The sequence below is a fragment of the Oncorhynchus nerka genome, linkage group LG9b (genome assembly GCF_034236695.1).
Source record: "Oncorhynchus nerka isolate Pitt River linkage group LG9b, Oner_Uvic_2.0, whole genome shotgun sequence".
NCBI lineage: Eukaryota > Metazoa > Chordata > Actinopteri > Salmoniformes > Salmonidae > Oncorhynchus > Oncorhynchus nerka.
In genome coordinates this window covers 10,374,038-10,392,659 of record NC_088424.1, presented here as the reverse complement: position 1 = coordinate 10,392,659, position 18,622 = coordinate 10,374,038, and the positions used below count along the sequence as shown (strand labels likewise).

Here is an 18,622-nt window from a genome sequence, read left to right as displayed (position 1 = left end):
CATTTGTTTTGCTAACTTAAAAGATAGCTAAACTCGTAACACATTTCTTTTGGAAGCAAAGTGTCAAGATCAAACTTCTTGGTTACAGCAGACATTCAAATTGTTTTGTGTCTCTCCCTCCTCTCTCTTCCCCCCCCCCCCCCCCCCACAGTATGAACATCTGAATACTGCCCAACCCTATTCAGTGGTACTGTCAATTGAGTTCAATGTCAGAGGACCTGCCCGAGCAGCATAACTACTTTCAAGTTCCAGATCAAAAGTCTTTCCAATGTTCACGTTACATTCTTGTGGGTGCAGTCATACTCTACTTATCCAGTGAGGCCAAAGAGGGTGGTAGTAGGCAATAACTTTTATTTTCTTCTGGAATGTAAAGTAACACATATTACATCCAAAGCTGCCTGACGTACACAACAGTAAAATAATGGCACACAAACAGGTTCTCTTCATGATATACCTCTTCCTAAACAGTGTGTGAAATGGATGAAAACATTAATTTCTCCTAACCAAACCTTTGGTTATCTTCTCAAAACACAGCGTGATGAGATATTGTCACGATAACTTAAAAACATAATACCACTGAGTGGCTTCATTCTGAACAGACATAGATCACACATTCATCATAGGACCTTTGAAAGAAGTTACCACTATAATCACTTAGTGAAGAGAGAATTTTCATGTATCAGATCGATCGCTATCTATCTAGTCCCATGACTGGATATCCTACTGACACTGGCTAAATTAACAAACTTCGGGATAGAGATGGAGCCTTTTTTCTCTAATAGACTACTTTCATGGGAGAAAATGCTCAACACTGTGTTACTTGTGAGATACTGTACCTCTGAAATAGCTCTGCAAATCAAGGCTAATTTCCAACACATTTACAACCAAGTTTCCTCTGTGGACAATGTAACAGACTTAAAAGACTGATCAAAGTCTCCCCCCCCCCCACCGAGTATAACACTATGCACACAATTACAGAGGCATAGTGATTAACTGCCCTTAAATTGGCTTGATTCATTTTGATCGGGCATGTAAAGACTTGGTGCACTGTTACCAAGGAGGTGGGACAGGTTGGGATCAAAACAGGCTCAAGCCGACTGGCACTTACAATGTTTAAAGTCACAACCTGTGGTACAGTGCCCCGAAATTGGGCATGGAGCCTCTTTGCCCAATCAATGAGATTTCACTTGACCCTTGTGGATTTTAAATAAACACAACATTTAAAGGATTGACCCATGTTCTGACGCCCACAAACAAAGCTTGTCCTTTCCAAACATCCCGTCAACAAAACAGTCCTCCATTTTTTTTTTTTTACTGTAAATCTTGACCAGAAATAAAACATGAAGCACACTGAGGGAAGACAGACAACTATGCAAAGGTTTGACAGACATAAAAAACACATACAGAATACATGCCAATTGACATTTTGCAACAGGTGAACCTTGACCAAAAAGAAATGTTCACACTATTTATTTCTTTTTCACTTCTTGGAGGAGATGAGAGGGAAAGACACAGTAATGGCTGACTCGGCAGGTGAGACACACGGCGCTTGGTCCTGTCAGTTTGAGGAGTGTTTCTTAACACTGCTGGTTTTCCAAGGATGCCTGTGAATGTGGGCTTACAATCAAACTTAAGGCTACATTCTGTTCTAATCAACTAACCATGTTCAATTAATCTATTCCTTCTCCCAGTACCAAGTTCGGTTTGGATTCAAACCTGCAAACACAGGGGTCCTTGGAGACCAGGTTTGAGATCCATCAGTTTAGAGGTCTATTTCCAGCTGGATTTTGTGTTCAAAGATTGCGATGAGCAGCATGATGCAGAAGCCCAACAGGATGCCTGCGTTCTGGAGCAGGAAGAAGCCGCAGTGGCTGAAGCCGTGGTCCCCAGCATCGTTGTGGAGCATCTCCGGGACCTGTAAAATGTCAAACACTGGTTTGTACTGAATGGAAGTTATCTGGGAAAGCAGCTTCTAATTCAAGGCATAGAATCAAGTAAACAGGCCAAGCCTGCATCCCCATTCTCCACCCTTCTGCTAAATATGCAATTTTACACTTTCTTGAAAGGATTTAACAAATGGTGGAAATGCTCTCCAACCAATAATTACACCAACCCTTTTGCTTTTAAATGCATGATGGTAGGGCTGCACGATTTATCACACTTATATTGACATCACAAGAGATCCATACTTTTACTATATTTTGAAATGCCACTAAGCCGCTCGTAATGTAAATTTGTGGTAACAGAAGCCTCCAATCACAGACGCACCTTAAATGTATTCCTGGTCGAGAAATTGCTCTTATGGAGCTTTGGAAGACATCACATGCATTCAACATGGCCACAAGAGGTCAGACTTGAGGGGACTTAGATGGGTTGTACAACAGCTGCCTGTGACAGCCCAGTCGGTCCCTACCTGCTTCTCTCACGGTGTGTGTGTGAAGAGGCCATATGGTTCAGAGGGCCACTTATCAGCAAGCTAAGCAAAAGGCTAAGCAAAAAGCTAAGCAACAGTTTAATTCTGTTTGCCTTGATGGGATGGGTATTTTTTGACAAGTCCTGCTGAACCAGCATAACAGATGGTAATGACTGTTGGTAAAAAAAAAAAACTCAATGTTGCTCTGTTGGTGGGAGGACAACCGACTACTGCTAAAAACAGTTGCATGGCCTGAAAATTAGGGGTGTAACAGTTCACCAACCCCATGTTTCGGTACGTATTGCCATTTTGGGTTCATGGTTTCCTTTTAGCAGGAAAATGAAATGTCAACAGTTAAACAAAAATTTAGTACAGTAAGAAAATGCAAAGTGTTGGTATTCCTGATTCCATACATTGTCACGAGACATAATGACTGATAAGAGAACAAAATCAGAAACACCAACACTATTTTCTTAAATTAAAAAAACACAATTACTCATCAACAACACTAAAATAAAGTGCAATATGCGTGTGAAATCAATATGTAAACATGGCTTAGACATTGTATTGGCCTATGCTATAATGTTTTCTTACAAACAGAAAAATATGCGCACTTGTGTGACTTTCATAAAGGGTGTGTAGCACACTCATTTCCCACTCCGGTATGTGATGTTACAGTGTCTTAGGAAAGTATTCAGACCCCTTGACTTTTTCCACATTTTGTTACGTTACAGCCTTATTCTAAAATGTTGTAAATAGTCTTTTCCCCTCAATCTACACAAAATACCCCATAATGACAAAGCAAAAACAGGCTTAGATTTTTTTGTTGCTAAAAACTGAAAAATCACATTGACATAAGTCTTCGGACCCTTTACTCAGTACTTTGTTGAAGCACCTTTGGCAGCGATTACAGCATCAAGTATTTTTGGGTAAGATGCTACAAGCTTGGCACACCTGCATTTGGGAAGTTTCTCCCATTGTTCTCTGCAGATCATCTCAAGCTCTGTCAGGTTGGATAGGGAGTGTCACTGCACAGCTATTTTCAGGTCTCTCCAGAGATGCTAGATTGGGTTCAAGTCCAGGCTCTGGCTGGACCACTCAAGGACATTCAGAGACTACTCCTGCAATGTCTTGGCTGTGTGCTTAGGGTTGTTGTCCTGTTGGAAGGTGAACCTTTATCCCAGTCTGAGGTCCTGTCTTCTGGAGCAGGTTTTCATCAAGGAGCCCTCTGTACTTTGCGCCATTCATCTTTCCCTCGATCCTGACTGACTCCCAGTCCCTGCCACGGAAAAACATCCCCACAGCATGATGCTGCCACCACCGTGCTTCACCGTAGGGATGGCGCCAGGTTTCCTCCAGACGTGATGCATGGCGAATTCAATCTTGGTTAGACCAGAGAATCTTGTTTCACATCGTCTGCAAGTCTTTAGGTGCCTTTTGGTAAACCCCAAGCAAGCTGTCATGTGCCTTTTTACTGAGGAGTGGCTTCTGTCTGGGAAGACGAAGTGGTGCTGTTTTTCTCCGGTGGTAGGAATGTGTAAACATGGAGGTGTTGGCTGCTGAATGGGCTATTCTCGTTGAGCATTGGCAACATACTCTCTGTCCATCATCACCATTGTAATCTACTGGGAAGCCAAAATGTTCCCAAACTGGACATAACGAGGATGGAGAATCCTCCAGGTTTATCAACCCCAACATTCACCATCGTACATAAATAGTCAGTGGTGTAAAGTGCTTAAGTAAAAATACTTTAAAGTACAACTTTTTATAAAATGTATTTTACCTAGGCAAGTCAGTTAAGAACAAATTCTTATTTACAACCCACTGTTCCCCGGTAGGCCATCATTAACTGCCTTGTTCAGGGGCAGAACGACACATTTTTACCTTGTCAGCTCAGGGATTCGATGCAGCAACCTTTCGGTTACTGGCCCAATGCTCTTAGGCTCCTTGCTGCCCCAATATATCTGTAGTTTATTATTTATATTTCTGTCAACTTTTGCTTTTACTTCCCTACAGTCCTAGAGAAAATACTTGTACTTTTTACTCCAAACATTTTCTGACACCCAAAAGTACTCGTTACATTTTTAATGCTTAGCAGGACAGAAAATTGTCCAATTAACACTTATCAAGATAACATCCCTGGTCATACCTACTGCCTCGGATCTGGCAGACTCAAACACAAATGTTTAGTTTGTCTGAGTGTACCCCAGGCTATCCGTAAATAAATAAAAAACAGACAATTGTGCCATCTCGTCTGCGTAATTTAAGGAATTTGAAATGATTCTTACTTTTTATCTTGATATTTAAGTATATTTTTTAGTTACTTTTCTATTGTTGTTTTTTATTTTTAAAACCAAATACTTTTACTCAAGTAGTATTTCACTGGGTGACTTTCACTTGAGTCATTTTCTATTAAAAAGGTATCTTTACTTTTACTCAAGTATGACAGTTAAGTTCTTTTTCCACCACTAGTTCCCAGCTGTACCACACAAAAAAAGAAAGTTTGAAACGCAGCAATTAAGATCCAAATTTTAATTACGTGAGCATAGGCTCTAGTTGTTTTAGCGGAATAGCCCGAAATGTTTGTTTTTTCAGCTCCGATTTACTCAAGAGGCACACAACGCATAGCCTATTGACCTAAAGTTTTTATTAAAAATAATTTATGTACAGGAGGTCCCTATATGAACAGTTCGGTACGAATATGTACCATTACACCCCTACTGAATATTACTATGGCCTGTGCAAAACACTGAAAAAGTATGGCCAATAATGCTACCATTTACAAAGCTACACCATCTTCTTTACAATGTCCTTTCAAGAACCTGCAAGTACACAGACACGCATGTTAATAATGTTCAAATCATGGGACTTACCATGTCCACCAGGGCAACATACATGAAGAGCCCGGCGGTGAGGGCGAAGATCCACATGCAGATGTTGTCAGCGTAGTGCCCAATGAGGATGCCCGTGATCATGCCCAGGTACGCCATCATGGCAGACAGCATGTTGTAGAGAATGGCCTGTCGCACTGTCATGCCAGCCTTCAACAGCACAGCGAAGTCACCTAAGGGGGAGGAAGGATGCAAGGCTTTAGGACACATGGACCGGAGAAAAAGATGCAACAATTCAATGAGCAGCGCACTAGTCAGTGTTATTTTCTAGATTCCTTTAGCAGCGGCACTGCACCAATGTTAAATTGTTGCCAAACCCCAAAAATATGGAAGATGGAAAAATATTTCTGACTAAGCGCACTTTCAAGATGCTAAAGCTGTCCACATTTATGAAGACATTCCCATAGTAGCAAACTTGTCTATTGGTCAGCTTGCCGTTGTGCGTTCTATGAGAGAACAAAACATTCCTCGAAGTGCTTTCAAATTGCAAGTGCTACTGCCACAGGGAGAGAAACATGCAAAAGCCCAGTCATTGCACAACATTGATGCAATTGGAGAAAACCACACCTTTGAAAGCAGTTTTGACAGCTACTGTTAAAAAAAGAGAGGGGGTGTTCATTCAACATCAAAAGTGTCCGCCTCAAGTTAAAATGACAGCTGTAAGTATTGGCTAGGCTGTTTCGTCTTACCCAGCTCGTGAGGCAGTTCATGGCAGAACACGGCTACCGACGTACTGAGGCCACTGGACAGCCCTTCCGTGAACGCCGCCCCTGTCATAAGTCATTAAGAAACATGAAATAACCCTTGAGCAAGACCGTTAACCCAAAAACAACAACTGCTCCCCGGGCTCCGATGATGTGGACGTTGATTAAGGCAGCCCTCCGCACTCTGACACAGAGGGATTGGGTTAAATGTGGAAGACATTTATGTTGCATGCATTCAGTTGTGCAACTGACTAGGTATCCCCCCCTTTCCCTTTACAAAAACGTTAAGAAATAAAGTTTCTGTACAGCACTTTGAGACATCAGCTGATGCAAGAAGGGCTATATAAAATACATTTTATTGATTCTGTAATAGCGCAAACTAATTTCTCTCCTCGTCAATTTATTTAGGTCATCCTCAAATAGCTGAAAAGAAAAACAAAACCTTAAAACAGCATTATCAACCTGACGCTTTCCCCTTGTATTGAGGCCAAGTTAAAACGTGAACCCACCGATGGCCAGGCCGTCACTGAAGTTGTGCAGCCCGTCGCCCATGATAACCATCCAGGCCAGCGTGGCCACACCCGCCTGCTGGAAGTGCTGTTCCGAGTACGAATGCGAGTGGCTGTGTGGATGGTGGTTCTGAGAGTGGTGGTGGTGCAGGATGTGATGGTATTCGTGGTGGTGGTGGTGCAGGTTGTCTGCCTCGCCCACCGTGTCGTGGAAGTGGGAGTGGCACTTGTTCTCACAGTCCCCTGCTGTGTAGGTGACAGCAGCCGAGCCCGACATGGAGGCGTAGCCCTCGGGTGAGGTGGCGGGCGCCAGCATTACCTCCTCCTCCTCGCTGACCCGGTGGAGCCCATCGCTGTGGTGGTCGCCGAAGTTGCCACCTCCGTTAGTATTCACATCTTTGGGGGAAATGGACACGACAGAAGGCAGGGTTAATTGTTTTGTGTGTTTTTTTTAAAGAGTGGGAATTCTCACTCATTTCTGTATTTTTCATGTTTATTAGAAAGAGACAGTGAGAGAAACAAAGTTAGGCGGACAGTGTGTGTTAGAAATTGCATGGGTCGGATTCGAACTCAAACACTAGCAACAATGTGCTCCGAAAGTAATTGCTAACCCACAACACATGGTCGTTTAAATGTTAATCCTTTGGTCTTTTTGTCTGGGCTCCGACGCAAGGACAATGTCTTGCTGGTGAAATTAGCCTTTGAGCCAAATCTGGCACATGCATTACATAAATGCTGATTAATGTGCATTATCCCTGTCAAATAGACGTCATAAAAATAAAGTAAGTAAAAGTTGGTTGCATGCATTGTCAATAAATGTTAGGATTATAAAACTAGGAAGTCAAACTGTGTCTCTGCATCTGTGTTTTAACACACTGAGACAGAGTGAATGTCACATTGTTAAATGTCTCCACAACCCTCGACGATCTCTTTCAGATTGACCTTCAATTGGCTTTAGGTCATTCTCCTCCAGGCCCGGTAGCTTCTCAGGATCCACCTTGTCATCATTCTGGTCATATTTCTTCACCTGTTTGGTTAATATGAGATTAATAGTGGTAAGAACAAAGATAATCATCACATTTTTGTAACTGCAGATCACAACATACATGAAATTAAAAGAAATACAAAATGCTGAATGATGGAACCATGTAGTTGCAACGGTACTTCCCCTAGGATTGTTTTCAGCAGTGGTGAAAAGGGTGAGGGGGCATTGCTACTAGCATAAGAGCAATGAGAAGCTAGCTGCTCCCATTCATTGAATCGACTATCCATTTAAAATGTAGTCTCGGCAGAAATACTGTACACACACACACACGTCTTGTACAACTCACCTTGTGGGGACACACAATTCAGTCCCATTCAAAATCCTATTTTACCTAACCCCAACCCTAGCTCCTAACCCTAAACCCCCTAGAAATAGCATTTCACGTGTGGAGACTAACAAAAGTTCCCCAGTTTGTAAAACAAGTATAGTACCACAAGTATAGTTAAACACACACACAAACATTAAGAACACCTTCCTAATATTGAGTTGCGCCCTTGGAACAGCCTCTACCGCCCCGTAGCACTCACTTCCGTCATCATGAAGTGCTTTGAGAGACTAGTCAAGGACCATATCACCTCCACCCTACCTGACACCCTAGACCCACTCCAATTTGCTTACCGCCCAAATAGGTCCACAGACGATGCAATCTCAACCACACTGCCCTAACCCATCTGGACAAGAGGAATACCTATGTGAGAATGCTGTTCATCGACTACAGCTCAGCATTTAACACCACAGTACCCTCCAAACTCGTCATCAAGCTCGAGACCCTGGGTCTCGACCCCGCCCTGTGCAACTGGGGACTGGACTTCCTGACGGGCCGCCCCCGGGTAGTGAGGGTAGGTAACAACATCTCCACCCCGCTGATCATCAACACTGGGGCCCCACAAGGGTGCGTTCTGAGCCCTCTCCTGTACTCCCTGTTCACCCACGACTGCGTGGCCACGCACGCCTCCAACTCAATCAAGTTTGCGGACGACACAACAGTGGTAGGCTTGATTACCAACGACGAGACGGCCTACAGGGAGGAGGTGAGGGCCTTCAGAGTGTGGTGTCAGGAAAATAACCTCACACTCAACAAAACTAAGGAGATGATTGTGGACTTCAAGAAACAGCAGAGGGAACACCCCACTACCCACATCGATGGAACAGTAGTGGAGAGGGTAGTAAGTTAAGTTCCTCGGCATACACATCACAGACAAACTAATTGGTCCACCCACACAGACAGCATCGTGAAGAAGGCGCAGCAGCGCCTCTTCAACCTCAGGAGGCTGAAGAAATTCGGCTCGTCACCAAAAGCACTCAAACTTCTACAGATGCACAATCCAGAAATCTGGCAGTGGCTTCAATAACATTTTCACAGAACCGCTTGTTGCAATTTCGATGAGGCTCTCTTGTTCAGATATTGGTAAGTGGACTGGAGGCAGTGCATGAAAGGGATAACGAATCCAGTTGTTTGTGTCATCTATTTTGGGAAAGAACCTGCGTAATTGCGCACCCAACTCAGGTGCATCGCTATATATCACATTTAACATTGTCCGTAAGCTTGAGTTCATTTGCACACAAAAGTATCATACAATGCTGGAAAGACCTCTGTCTGCATTAACAAGGACAACACACAGAAGAGCTCCCTGTAATCCTAGATTCAGCTCATTCAGGCGAGAAAAAACATCACCCAGATAGGTCAGTCATGTGAGAAACTAGTCATCATGAAAGTGATCAGACAAGTGAAAATTATGGTCAGAAAAGAAAACTTTAAGCTAGTCTCTCAATTAAAAAAAAAAAATATATATATATGTCAATACTTTGCCCCTTGATGACCAGCGCACTTCTGTATGTTGTAAAAGCGTTACATGGTCACTGCCCATATCATTGCAAAGAGCAGAAAATACAGTTCAGGGGCCTTGCTTTATTAAAGTGAACCATTTTTCACTGTGTCCAAATGTCCAAAACGTCTTTCAAGCGGTGAGGCATTCCCCTGGCAGCAAGAGCCTCTCAGTGGATACTGCAGTGTACCCGATACTGTATGTCTCCCTGTCATTACAGATCCATACAGATACCAACATGAGCAGCAGCAGCTATATTTGGCTAAATATGGACCATTTGTGGAATTGGCGAGAATCACATTTTTATTTGGGGTACTCCCAACGGCATCGCGTATCCCAGTTTGGAAATATCTGATCGACACTGATTCAAGTGCATTTAATAAAGACACATCAGTAATCGATCATAGCTTACATACACCTAGTTGACTGTGCCTGTAAAGAGCTTGGAAAATTCCAGAAAATTATGTCATGGCTATAGAAGCTTCTGATTGGCTAATTGACATCATTTGAGTCAATTGGAGGTGTATCTGTGGATGTATTTCAAGGCCTACCTTCAAAATCAGTGCCTCTTTGCTTGACATCATGTGAAAATCAAAATAAAATCAGCCAAGACCTCAGAAAAACAAGTGTAGACCTCCACAAGTCTGGTTCATCCTTGGGCGCAATTTCCAAACGCCTGAAGGTACCACATTCATCTGTACAAACAATAGTACACAAGTATAAACACCTTGGGACTATGCAGCCGTCATACCGCTCAGGAAGGAGACGCGTTCTGTCTCCTAGAGATGAACGTACTTTGGTATGAAAAAGTGCAAATCAATCCCAGAACAAGCAGCAAAGGACCTTGTGAAGATGCTGGAGGAAACAGGTACAAAAGTATCTATATCCTCTTAATCTGAAAGGCCAATCTGCAAGAAAGAAGCCACTGCTCCAAAACCACCACAAAAAAAGCCAGACTACGGTTTTCAACTGCACATGGGGACAAATATTGTACTTTTTGGAGAAATGTCCTCTGGTCTGATGAAACAAAAATAGAACTGTTTGGCCATAATTACCATCGTTATGTTTGGAGGAAAAAGGGGCAGCCTTGCAAGCCGAAGAACACCATCCCAACCGTGAAGCACAGGGGTGGCAGCATCATGTTGTGGGGGTGCTTTGCTGCAGGAGGGACTGGTGCACTTCACAAAATAGGTGGCATCATGAGGTAGGAAAATACATCCAAAGTTGTGGCAAAATGGCTTAAGGACAACAAAGTCATGGTATTGGAGTGGCCATCACAAAGCCCTGACCTCAATCCTATAGAAAATTTGTGGGCAGAACTGAAAAAGTGTGGGCGAGCAAGGAGGCCTACAAACCTGACTCAGTTACACCAGCTCTGTCAGGAGGAATGGGCCAAAATTCACCCAACTTATTGTGGAAGGCTACCCGAAATGTTTGACCCAAATTTAACCATTTAAAGGCAATACTACCAAATACTAATTGAGTATGTACACTTATGACCCATTGGGAATGTGACAAAATAAATAAAAGCTGAAATAAATCATTCTCTACTATTATTCTGACATTTCACATTCTTAAAATAAAGTGGTGAACCTAACTGACCTAAGACAGGGAATTTTTACTTTGATTAAATGTCAGGAATTGTGTATGTATGTAAACTTCAACTGTATAGTTACACACACACACAGAGTATACTAAATATTAAGAACACCCGCTTGTTCCATGACACTGACCAGGTGAAAGCTATGATCCCTTATTGATGTCACTTGTTAAATCCATTTCAAATCAGTGTAGTTGAAGGGGAGGAGACAGGTTAAAGAATAATTTAAGCCTCGAGACAATTGAGACATAGATTGTGTATGTGCCAGAGGGTGAATGGGCAAGACAAAAGATTTAAGTGCCCTTGAGCGGGGTATGATAGTATGTGGCAGGCGCACCGGTTTGTGTCAAGAACGGCAAAGGTGCTGGGTTTGTCACACAACAGTTTCCAGTGTGTATCATGAAAGGTCCACCAACCAAAAGGACATCCAGCCAAAGGACATCCAGCCAACTTCAAACAACTGTGGGACGCATTGGAGTCAACATGGGCCAGAATCCCTGTGGAACACTTCCGACACCTTGTAGAGTCCATTGCCGGATGAATTGAAGTTGTCCTGAGTGCTAAAGCGGGGGTGCAACTCAATATTAGGAAGGTGTTCCTAATGCTTTGTACACACACACGTTCAGAAAGTATTCAGACACCTATAGACTTTTTTCACATTATTTTTTAACGTTACAACCTTATTCTAAAATGGATTAAATAAAAAGCAAAAACCAAGCCATGAGGTCAAAGGAATTGCCCATAGATCTCGGTGATAGGATTGTGTCGAAGCACAGATCTGGGGATGTGTACCAAAAGATTTCTGCAGCATTGAAGGTCCAAGAACACAGCCTCCATCGTTCTTAAAATGGAAGAAGTTTGGAACCACCATGACTCTTCCTGAAGCTGACCGCACATGCAAACTGAGCAATCGGGGGGAGAAGGGCCTTGGTCAGTGACCAAAAATCCAATGGTCACTGACAGAGCTTCCAGATGGACAACCATCTCTGCAGCACTCCACCAATCAGGCCGTTATGGTAGAGTGGCCAGACTGAAGCCACACCTCAGTAAAAAGGCACATGACAGCCCACTTGGAGTTTGGCAAAAGGCACCTAAAGGACTCTCAGACCATGAGAAACAAGACTCTGGTCTGGAAAAAAAACAAGATTGAACTCTTTGGCCTGAATGCCAAGCATCACTTCTAAAGGAAACCTGGCACCATCCCTACACTGAAGCATGGTGGTCATGCTGTGGGGATGATTTTCAGCGGCAGGGACTGGGAGACTAGTCAGGATCGAGGGAAAGATGAACAGAGCAAAAGTACAGAGTGATCCTTGATGAAAACTTGCTCCAGAGCACTCAGGACCTCAGACTGGGGTGAAGGTTCACCTTCAACAGAACAACGACCCTAAGCACACCACCAATACAAGGCAAGAGTGGCTTCGGGACAAGTCTCAATGTCCTTGAGTGGCCAAGCCAGAGCCAGGACTTGAACCTGATGGAACATCTCTGGAGAGACCTGAAAACAGATGTGCAGTGACTCACCCCATTCAACCTGACAGCGCTTGAGAGAATCTGCATAGAAGAATAGGAGAAAATCCCCAAATAAAATGTGTGCCAAGCTTGTAGTGTCATACCAAAGAAGACTCTAGGCTGTAATCGCTGCCAAAGGTGCTTCAACAAAGTACTGAGTAGAGGGGTCTGAATATTTATGTAAATGTGAGTTGTTTTATTTATACATTTGCAACAATTTAAAAAAATGTTTATGGGGTATTGTGTGTAGATTGAGGGAAAAAATATATATATTCCTTTATTGAATAAGGCTGTAACGTAACAAGATTTTGGAAAAAGTCGAGGGGTCTGAATACTTTCCAAATGCAAAAATATTGTGTTTTACTGCACATTTTAGTGGCCTTTTATTGTCCACAGCACAAGGTGCACCTGTGTAATGACGCTCACTTAGTGAGCATTTTATCCTTTGTCAGAATAATCCATCCACCTAATTGATTAATCATAGATGTGATTAATTAGAAGGATCATTACAGGTCAAAGTCTCTGTTCATCAAGTATGTCTCCCTCAGTCAGTCAGTCAGTCAGTCAGTGTCTCCCTCAGTCAGTCAGTCAGTCAGTCAGTGTCTCCCTCAGTCAGTCAGTCAGTGTCTCCCTCCCTCAGTCAGTCAGTCAGTGTCTCCCTCCCTCAGTCAGTCAGTCAGTCAGTCAGTCAGTGTCTCCCTCAGTCAGTCAGTCAGTGTCTCCCTCAGTCAGTCAGTCAGTGTCTCCCTCCCTCCCTCAGTCAGTCAGTCAGTGTCTCCCTCCCTCAGTCAGTCAGTCAGTGTCTCCCTCCCTCAGTCAGTCAGTCAGTGTCTCCCTCCCTCAGTCAGTGTCTCCCTCCCTCAGTCAGTCAGTCAGTGTCTCAGTCAGTCAGTCAGTCAGTGTCTCAGTCAGTCAGTCAGTGTCTCAGTCAGTGTCTCCCTCCCTCAGTCAGTCAGTCAGTGTCTCAGTCAGTGTCTCCCTCCCTCAGTCAGTCAGTCAGTGTCTCAGTCAGTGTCTCCCTCCCTCAGTCAGTCAGTCAGTGTCTCAGTCAGTGTCTCCCTCCCTCCCTCAGTCAGTCAGTGTCTCCCTCCCTCCCTCAGTCAGTCAGTGTCTCCCTCCCTCCCTCAGTCAGTGTCTCCCTCCCTCCCTCAGTCAGTGTCTCCCTCCCTCCCTCAGTCAGTGTCTCCCTCCCTCCCTCAGTCAGTGTCTCCCTCCCTCCCTCAGTCAGTGTCTCCCTCCCTCCCTCAGTCAGTGTCTCCCTCCCTCCCTCAGTCAGTGTCTCCCTCCCTCCCTCAGTCAGTGTCTCCCTCCCTCCCTCAGTCAGTGTCTCCCTCCCTCCCTCAGTCAGTGTCTCCCTCCCTCCCTCAGTCAGTGTCTCCCTCCCTCCCTCAGTCAGTGTCTCCCTCCCTCCCTCAGTCAGTGTCTCCCTCCCTCCCTCAGTCAGTGTCTCCCTCCCTCCCTCAGTCAGTGTCTCCCTCCCTCCCTCAGTCAGTGTCTCCCTCCCTCAGTCAGTGTCTCCCTCCCTCAGTCAGTGTCTCCCTCCCTCAGTCAGTGTCTCCCTCCCTCAGTCAGTGTCTCCCTCCCTCAGTCAGTGTCTCCCTCCCTCAGTCAGTGTCTCCCTCAAATAAATTCACACCGGTTTCCAAACTGAATGATCAAAAATGAATAAACATTTCAGCAAATATATAACATGAAGACTAAAACTACATTCGACACAATAGAAGCCAATCCTTGAAGAACCCCCCGACCTTTTGTTTGTCCTTGTACATTTTGCCCAGTGTGAGGAAGTGCTCGATGAGGAACATGAAGTAGACTCCGCCCAGGGCCGTCAACCCCTTCCACACCCCGTCCAGGTTATGGTCCTCTTCCTCCTCCCCATGGAGACCGTGCCCTGATGTCTTGTTCACAGAGTGCTGATGGTGGTGGCCCCCCTGAGACTGGTGGGGTAGAGGAGGATATGGGAATTTATGAGGGAGTGTGACTGAAGTATAGGAAGCAATAGGTGCATTTGTTTTAGCTCACCAGAGCACCAGGAGGGCAGTTTTTGTACAGACCATTCAAATTGGTCCTAACTAATGTAACCAATCATTGTGACTTTTTTCTGATTCATGGCAATCTTGACTTAAGTCCAGCTCAGCATGATTAACTGGCCAGTCACATTGACCAAGCGTCATGTTTAGCTTTTAGAAACAACCCCCATGTTCTGCCCTAATATGTAGTGCTCCAAAGCAGTCATCTAGTGTGACTCACGTGGGGTATGAGGTGCAGGAAGGCGTCTCCGCTCAGCGTGCCCACAGCCAGCGCCACCAGGAAGCTGAGCAGGAACTTGAAGAAGACCCGGTTCATCAACGGGATGAGCACCACTCCAGCCAAGGACAGCAGGCTGATGATGGTGATGGAGACAAAGCCGCCGGCCCACGCTAGAACACACATACACACGTTCAAATACATGCATAGATCCAGTTTTTGATTAAAAGGTTCATTGATGAAAGTGAAACGGTGACATTTTAGCAAACTGCTAATTGCTCAAGCAAAACATGGATCACCACAGACAACACTGCTACTCCTACTGCTCTCTCTTCGTCTGCCCACGTGTTCTCGCACACCCCGAGAGCTTCTGGTCAGCGGGGTGGTGGCACCGGGATCCTCATCTCTCCCAAGTGGTCATTCTCTCTTTCTCCCCTTACCCATCTGTCTATCGCCTCCTTTGAATTCCATGCTGTCACAGTTACCAGCCCTTTCAAGCTTAACATCCTTATCATTTATCGCCCTCCAGGTTCCCTCGGAGAGTTCATCAATGAGCTTGATGCCTTGATAAGCTCCTTTCCTGAGGACGGCTCACCTCTCACAGTTCTGGGCGACTTTAACCTCCCCACGCCTACCTTTGACTCATTCCTCTCTGCCTCCTTCTTTCCACTCCTCTCCTCTTTTGACCTCACCCTCTCACCTTCCCCCCCTAATCACAAGGCAGGAAATACGCTCGACCTCATCTTTACTAGATGCTGTTCTTCCACTAACCTCGTTGCAACTCCCCTCCAAGTCTCCGACCACTACCTTGTATCCTTTTCCCTCTCGCTCTCATCCAACACTTCCCACACTGCCCCTACTCGGATGGTATCGCGCCGTCCCAACCTTCGCTCTCTCTCCCCCGCTACTCTCTCCTCTTCCATCCTATCATCTCTTCCCTCTGCTCAAACCTTCTCCAACCTATCTCCTGATTCTGCCTCCTCAACCCTCCTCTCCTCCCTTTCTGCATCCTTTGACTCTCTATGTCCCCTATCCTCCAGGCCGGCTCGGTCCTCCCCTCCCGCTCCGTGGCTCGACGACTCATTGCGAGCTCACAGAACAGGGCTCCGGGCAGCCGAGCGGAAATGGAGGAAAACTCGCCTCCCTGCGGACCTGACATCCTTTCACTCCCTCCTCTCTACATTTTCCTCTTCTCTCTCTGCTGCTAAAGCCACTTTCTACCACTCTAAATTCCAAGCATCTGCCTCTAACCCTAGGAAGCTCTTTGCAACCTTCTCCTCCCTCCTGAATCCTCCTCCCCCTCCCCCCCTCCTCCCTCTCTGCAGATGACTTCGTCAACCATTTTGAAAAGAAGGTCGACGACATCCGATCCTCGTTTGCTAAGTCAAACGACACCGCTGGTTCTGCTCACACTGCCCTACCCTGTGCTCTGACCTCTTTCTCCCCTCTCTCTCCAGATGAAATCTCGCGTCTTGTGACGGCCGGCCGCCCTACAACCTGCCCGCTTGACCCTATCCCCTCCTCTCTTCTCCAGACCATTTCCGGAGACCTCCTCCCTTACCTCACCTCGCTCATCAACTCATCCCTGACCGCTGGCTACGTCCCTTCCGTCTTCAAGAGAGCGAGAGTTGCACCCCTTCTGAAAAAACCCACACTCGATCCCTCCGATGTCAACAACTACAGACCAGTATCCCTTCTTTCTTTTCTCTCCAAAACTCTTGAACGTGCCGTCCTTGGCCAGCTCTCCCGCTATCTCTCTCAGAATGACCTTCTTGATCCAAATCAGTCAGGTTTCAAGACTAGTCATTCAACTGAGACTGCTCTTCTCTGTATCACGGAGGCGCTCCGCACTGCTAAAGCTAACTCTCTCTCCTCTGCTCTCATCCTTCTAGACCTATCGGCTGCCTTCGATACTGTGAACCATCAGATCCTCCTCTCCACCCTCTCCGAGTTGGGCATCTCCGGCGCGGCCCACGCTTGGATTGCGTCCTACCTGACAGGTCGCTCCTACCAGGTGGCGTGGCGAGAATCCGTCTCCACACCACGTGCTCTCACCACTGGTGTCCCCCAGGGCTCTGTTCTAGGCCCTCTCCTATTCTCGCTATACACCAAGTCACTTGGCTCTGTCATAACCTCACATGGTCTCTCCTATCATTGCTATGCAGACGACACACAATTAATCTTCTCCTTTCCCCCTTCTGATGACCAGGTGGCGAATCGCATCTCTGCATGTCTGGCAGACATATCCGTGTGGATGACGGATCACCACCTCAAGCTGAACCTCGGCAAGACGGAGCTGCTCTTCCTCCCGGGGAAGGACTGCCCGTTCCATGATCTCGCCATCACGGTTGACAACTCCATTGTGTCCTCCTCCCAGAGCGCTAAGAACCTTGGCGTGATCCTGGACAACACCCTGTCGTTCTCAACTAACATCAAGGCGGTGGCCCGTTCCTGTAGGTTCATGCTCTACAACATCCGCAGAGTACGACCCTGCCTCACACAGGAAGCGGCGCAGGTCCTAATCCAGGCACTTGTCATCTCCCGTCTGGATTACTGCAACTCGCTGTTGGCTGGGCTCCCTGCCTGTGCCATTAAACCCCTACAACTCATCCAGAACGCCGCAGCCCGTCTGGTGTTCAACCTTCCCAAGTTCTCTCACGTCACCCCGCTCCTCCGCTCCCTCCACTGGCTTCCAGTTGAAGCTCGCATCCGCTACAAGACCATGGTGCTTGCCTACGGAGCTGTGAGGGGAACGGCACCTCAGTACCTCCAGGCTCTGATCAGGCCCTACACCCAAACAAGGGCACTGCGTTCATCCACCTCTGGCCTGCTCGCCTCCCTACCACTGAGGAAGTACAGTTCCCGCTCAGCCCAGTCAAAACTGTTCGCTGCTCTGGCCCCCCAATGGTGGAACAAACTCCCTCACGACGCCAGGACAGCGGAGTCAATCACCACCTTCCGGAGACACCTGAAACCCCACCTCTTTAAGGAATACCTAGGATAGGATAAAGTAATCCCTCTCACCCCCTCCCCTGAAAAGATTTAGATGCACTACTGTTCCACTGGAGGTCATAAGGTGAATGCACCAATTTGTAAGTCGCTCTGGATAAGAGCGTCTGCTAAATGACTTAAATGTAAATGTAAATGTAAATGCAAAATGTCCCCTAAAAGTATAATAGACAAACTGGTGTAATGGAATGAAAGACATTTAATGACAACTAATAGATTCATCTTATCTACCAATTTGTAAGTCGCTCTGGATAAGAGCGTCTGCTAAATGACTTAAATGTACCACAGAATTGGAGAGGCAGAATACGAAGGAGGACACCATACTGAAAATTAACCCGGCGCAAGATACAGTGGTTCTTACCTGCTTGAATTGAGCCTACTTTCTTGTTGTTTTCATTCACTTGATGGTCCTCGTGAGTGTGATCATGGTTGTGGTGACCATGGTGATTGGGATTATTATGCTTGTGAACTGGAAGGCAGAAAAAAAAATAAACATGTGATTAATGCATATGAGGCATTGCTAAGATGAATATGCTTAATAGTTTTACTAATTTTCTTTACATTATGCTGTAGTAAGTGCACATATTCTTCAAAATGTCATTATTGTCCAGGCACAATCTGACTTCATTAACCAGTTCAGAAGAAGCACTTGGGCTGGATATAAAAGTAACAGATTGTCTTTAAGGCAAGCCAAAAGAGGAACCATACTCTTCAGACCAGAAAACGGAGCATGTGCAGATTACAGTATGCACTATTATCCTAATATCAATCTTGCAGTTAATATTTATCTAAATGTACCAACACATGTGAAACTCAAGGTCAAAATCAAGAGACCTCAGCCACTTGATTGGTACTTGAGTGTCCAA

At 45.6% G+C, this 18,622-nt stretch overlaps 1 protein-coding gene across 1 annotated transcript in view; it reads right to left on the bottom strand.

Moving 5' to 3' along the window:
* Positions 1 to 334: 334 nt before the first annotated feature.
* slc39a6 (solute carrier family 39 member 6) overlaps positions 335 to 18,622 on the bottom strand; it is a 32,408-nt gene continuing 14,120 nt past the window's right edge. Inside the window, exons 5-12 of the mRNA XM_029642019.2 lie at positions 18,118 to 18,225; positions 14,751 to 14,920; positions 14,249 to 14,437; positions 7,460 to 7,544; positions 6,518 to 6,913; positions 5,994 to 6,074; positions 5,287 to 5,477; positions 335 to 1,915 (exon numbers count right to left, since the gene is read on the bottom strand). Coding sequence (XP_029497879.1) covers positions 1,763 to 1,915; positions 5,287 to 5,477; positions 5,994 to 6,074; positions 6,518 to 6,913; positions 7,460 to 7,544; positions 14,249 to 14,437; positions 14,751 to 14,920; positions 18,118 to 18,225 — 1,373 coding nt within the window. The 3' untranslated portion in view covers positions 335 to 1,762. The remainder of the gene's footprint in view (positions 1,916 to 5,286; positions 5,478 to 5,993; positions 6,075 to 6,517; positions 6,914 to 7,459; positions 7,545 to 14,248; positions 14,438 to 14,750; positions 14,921 to 18,117; positions 18,226 to 18,622) is intronic.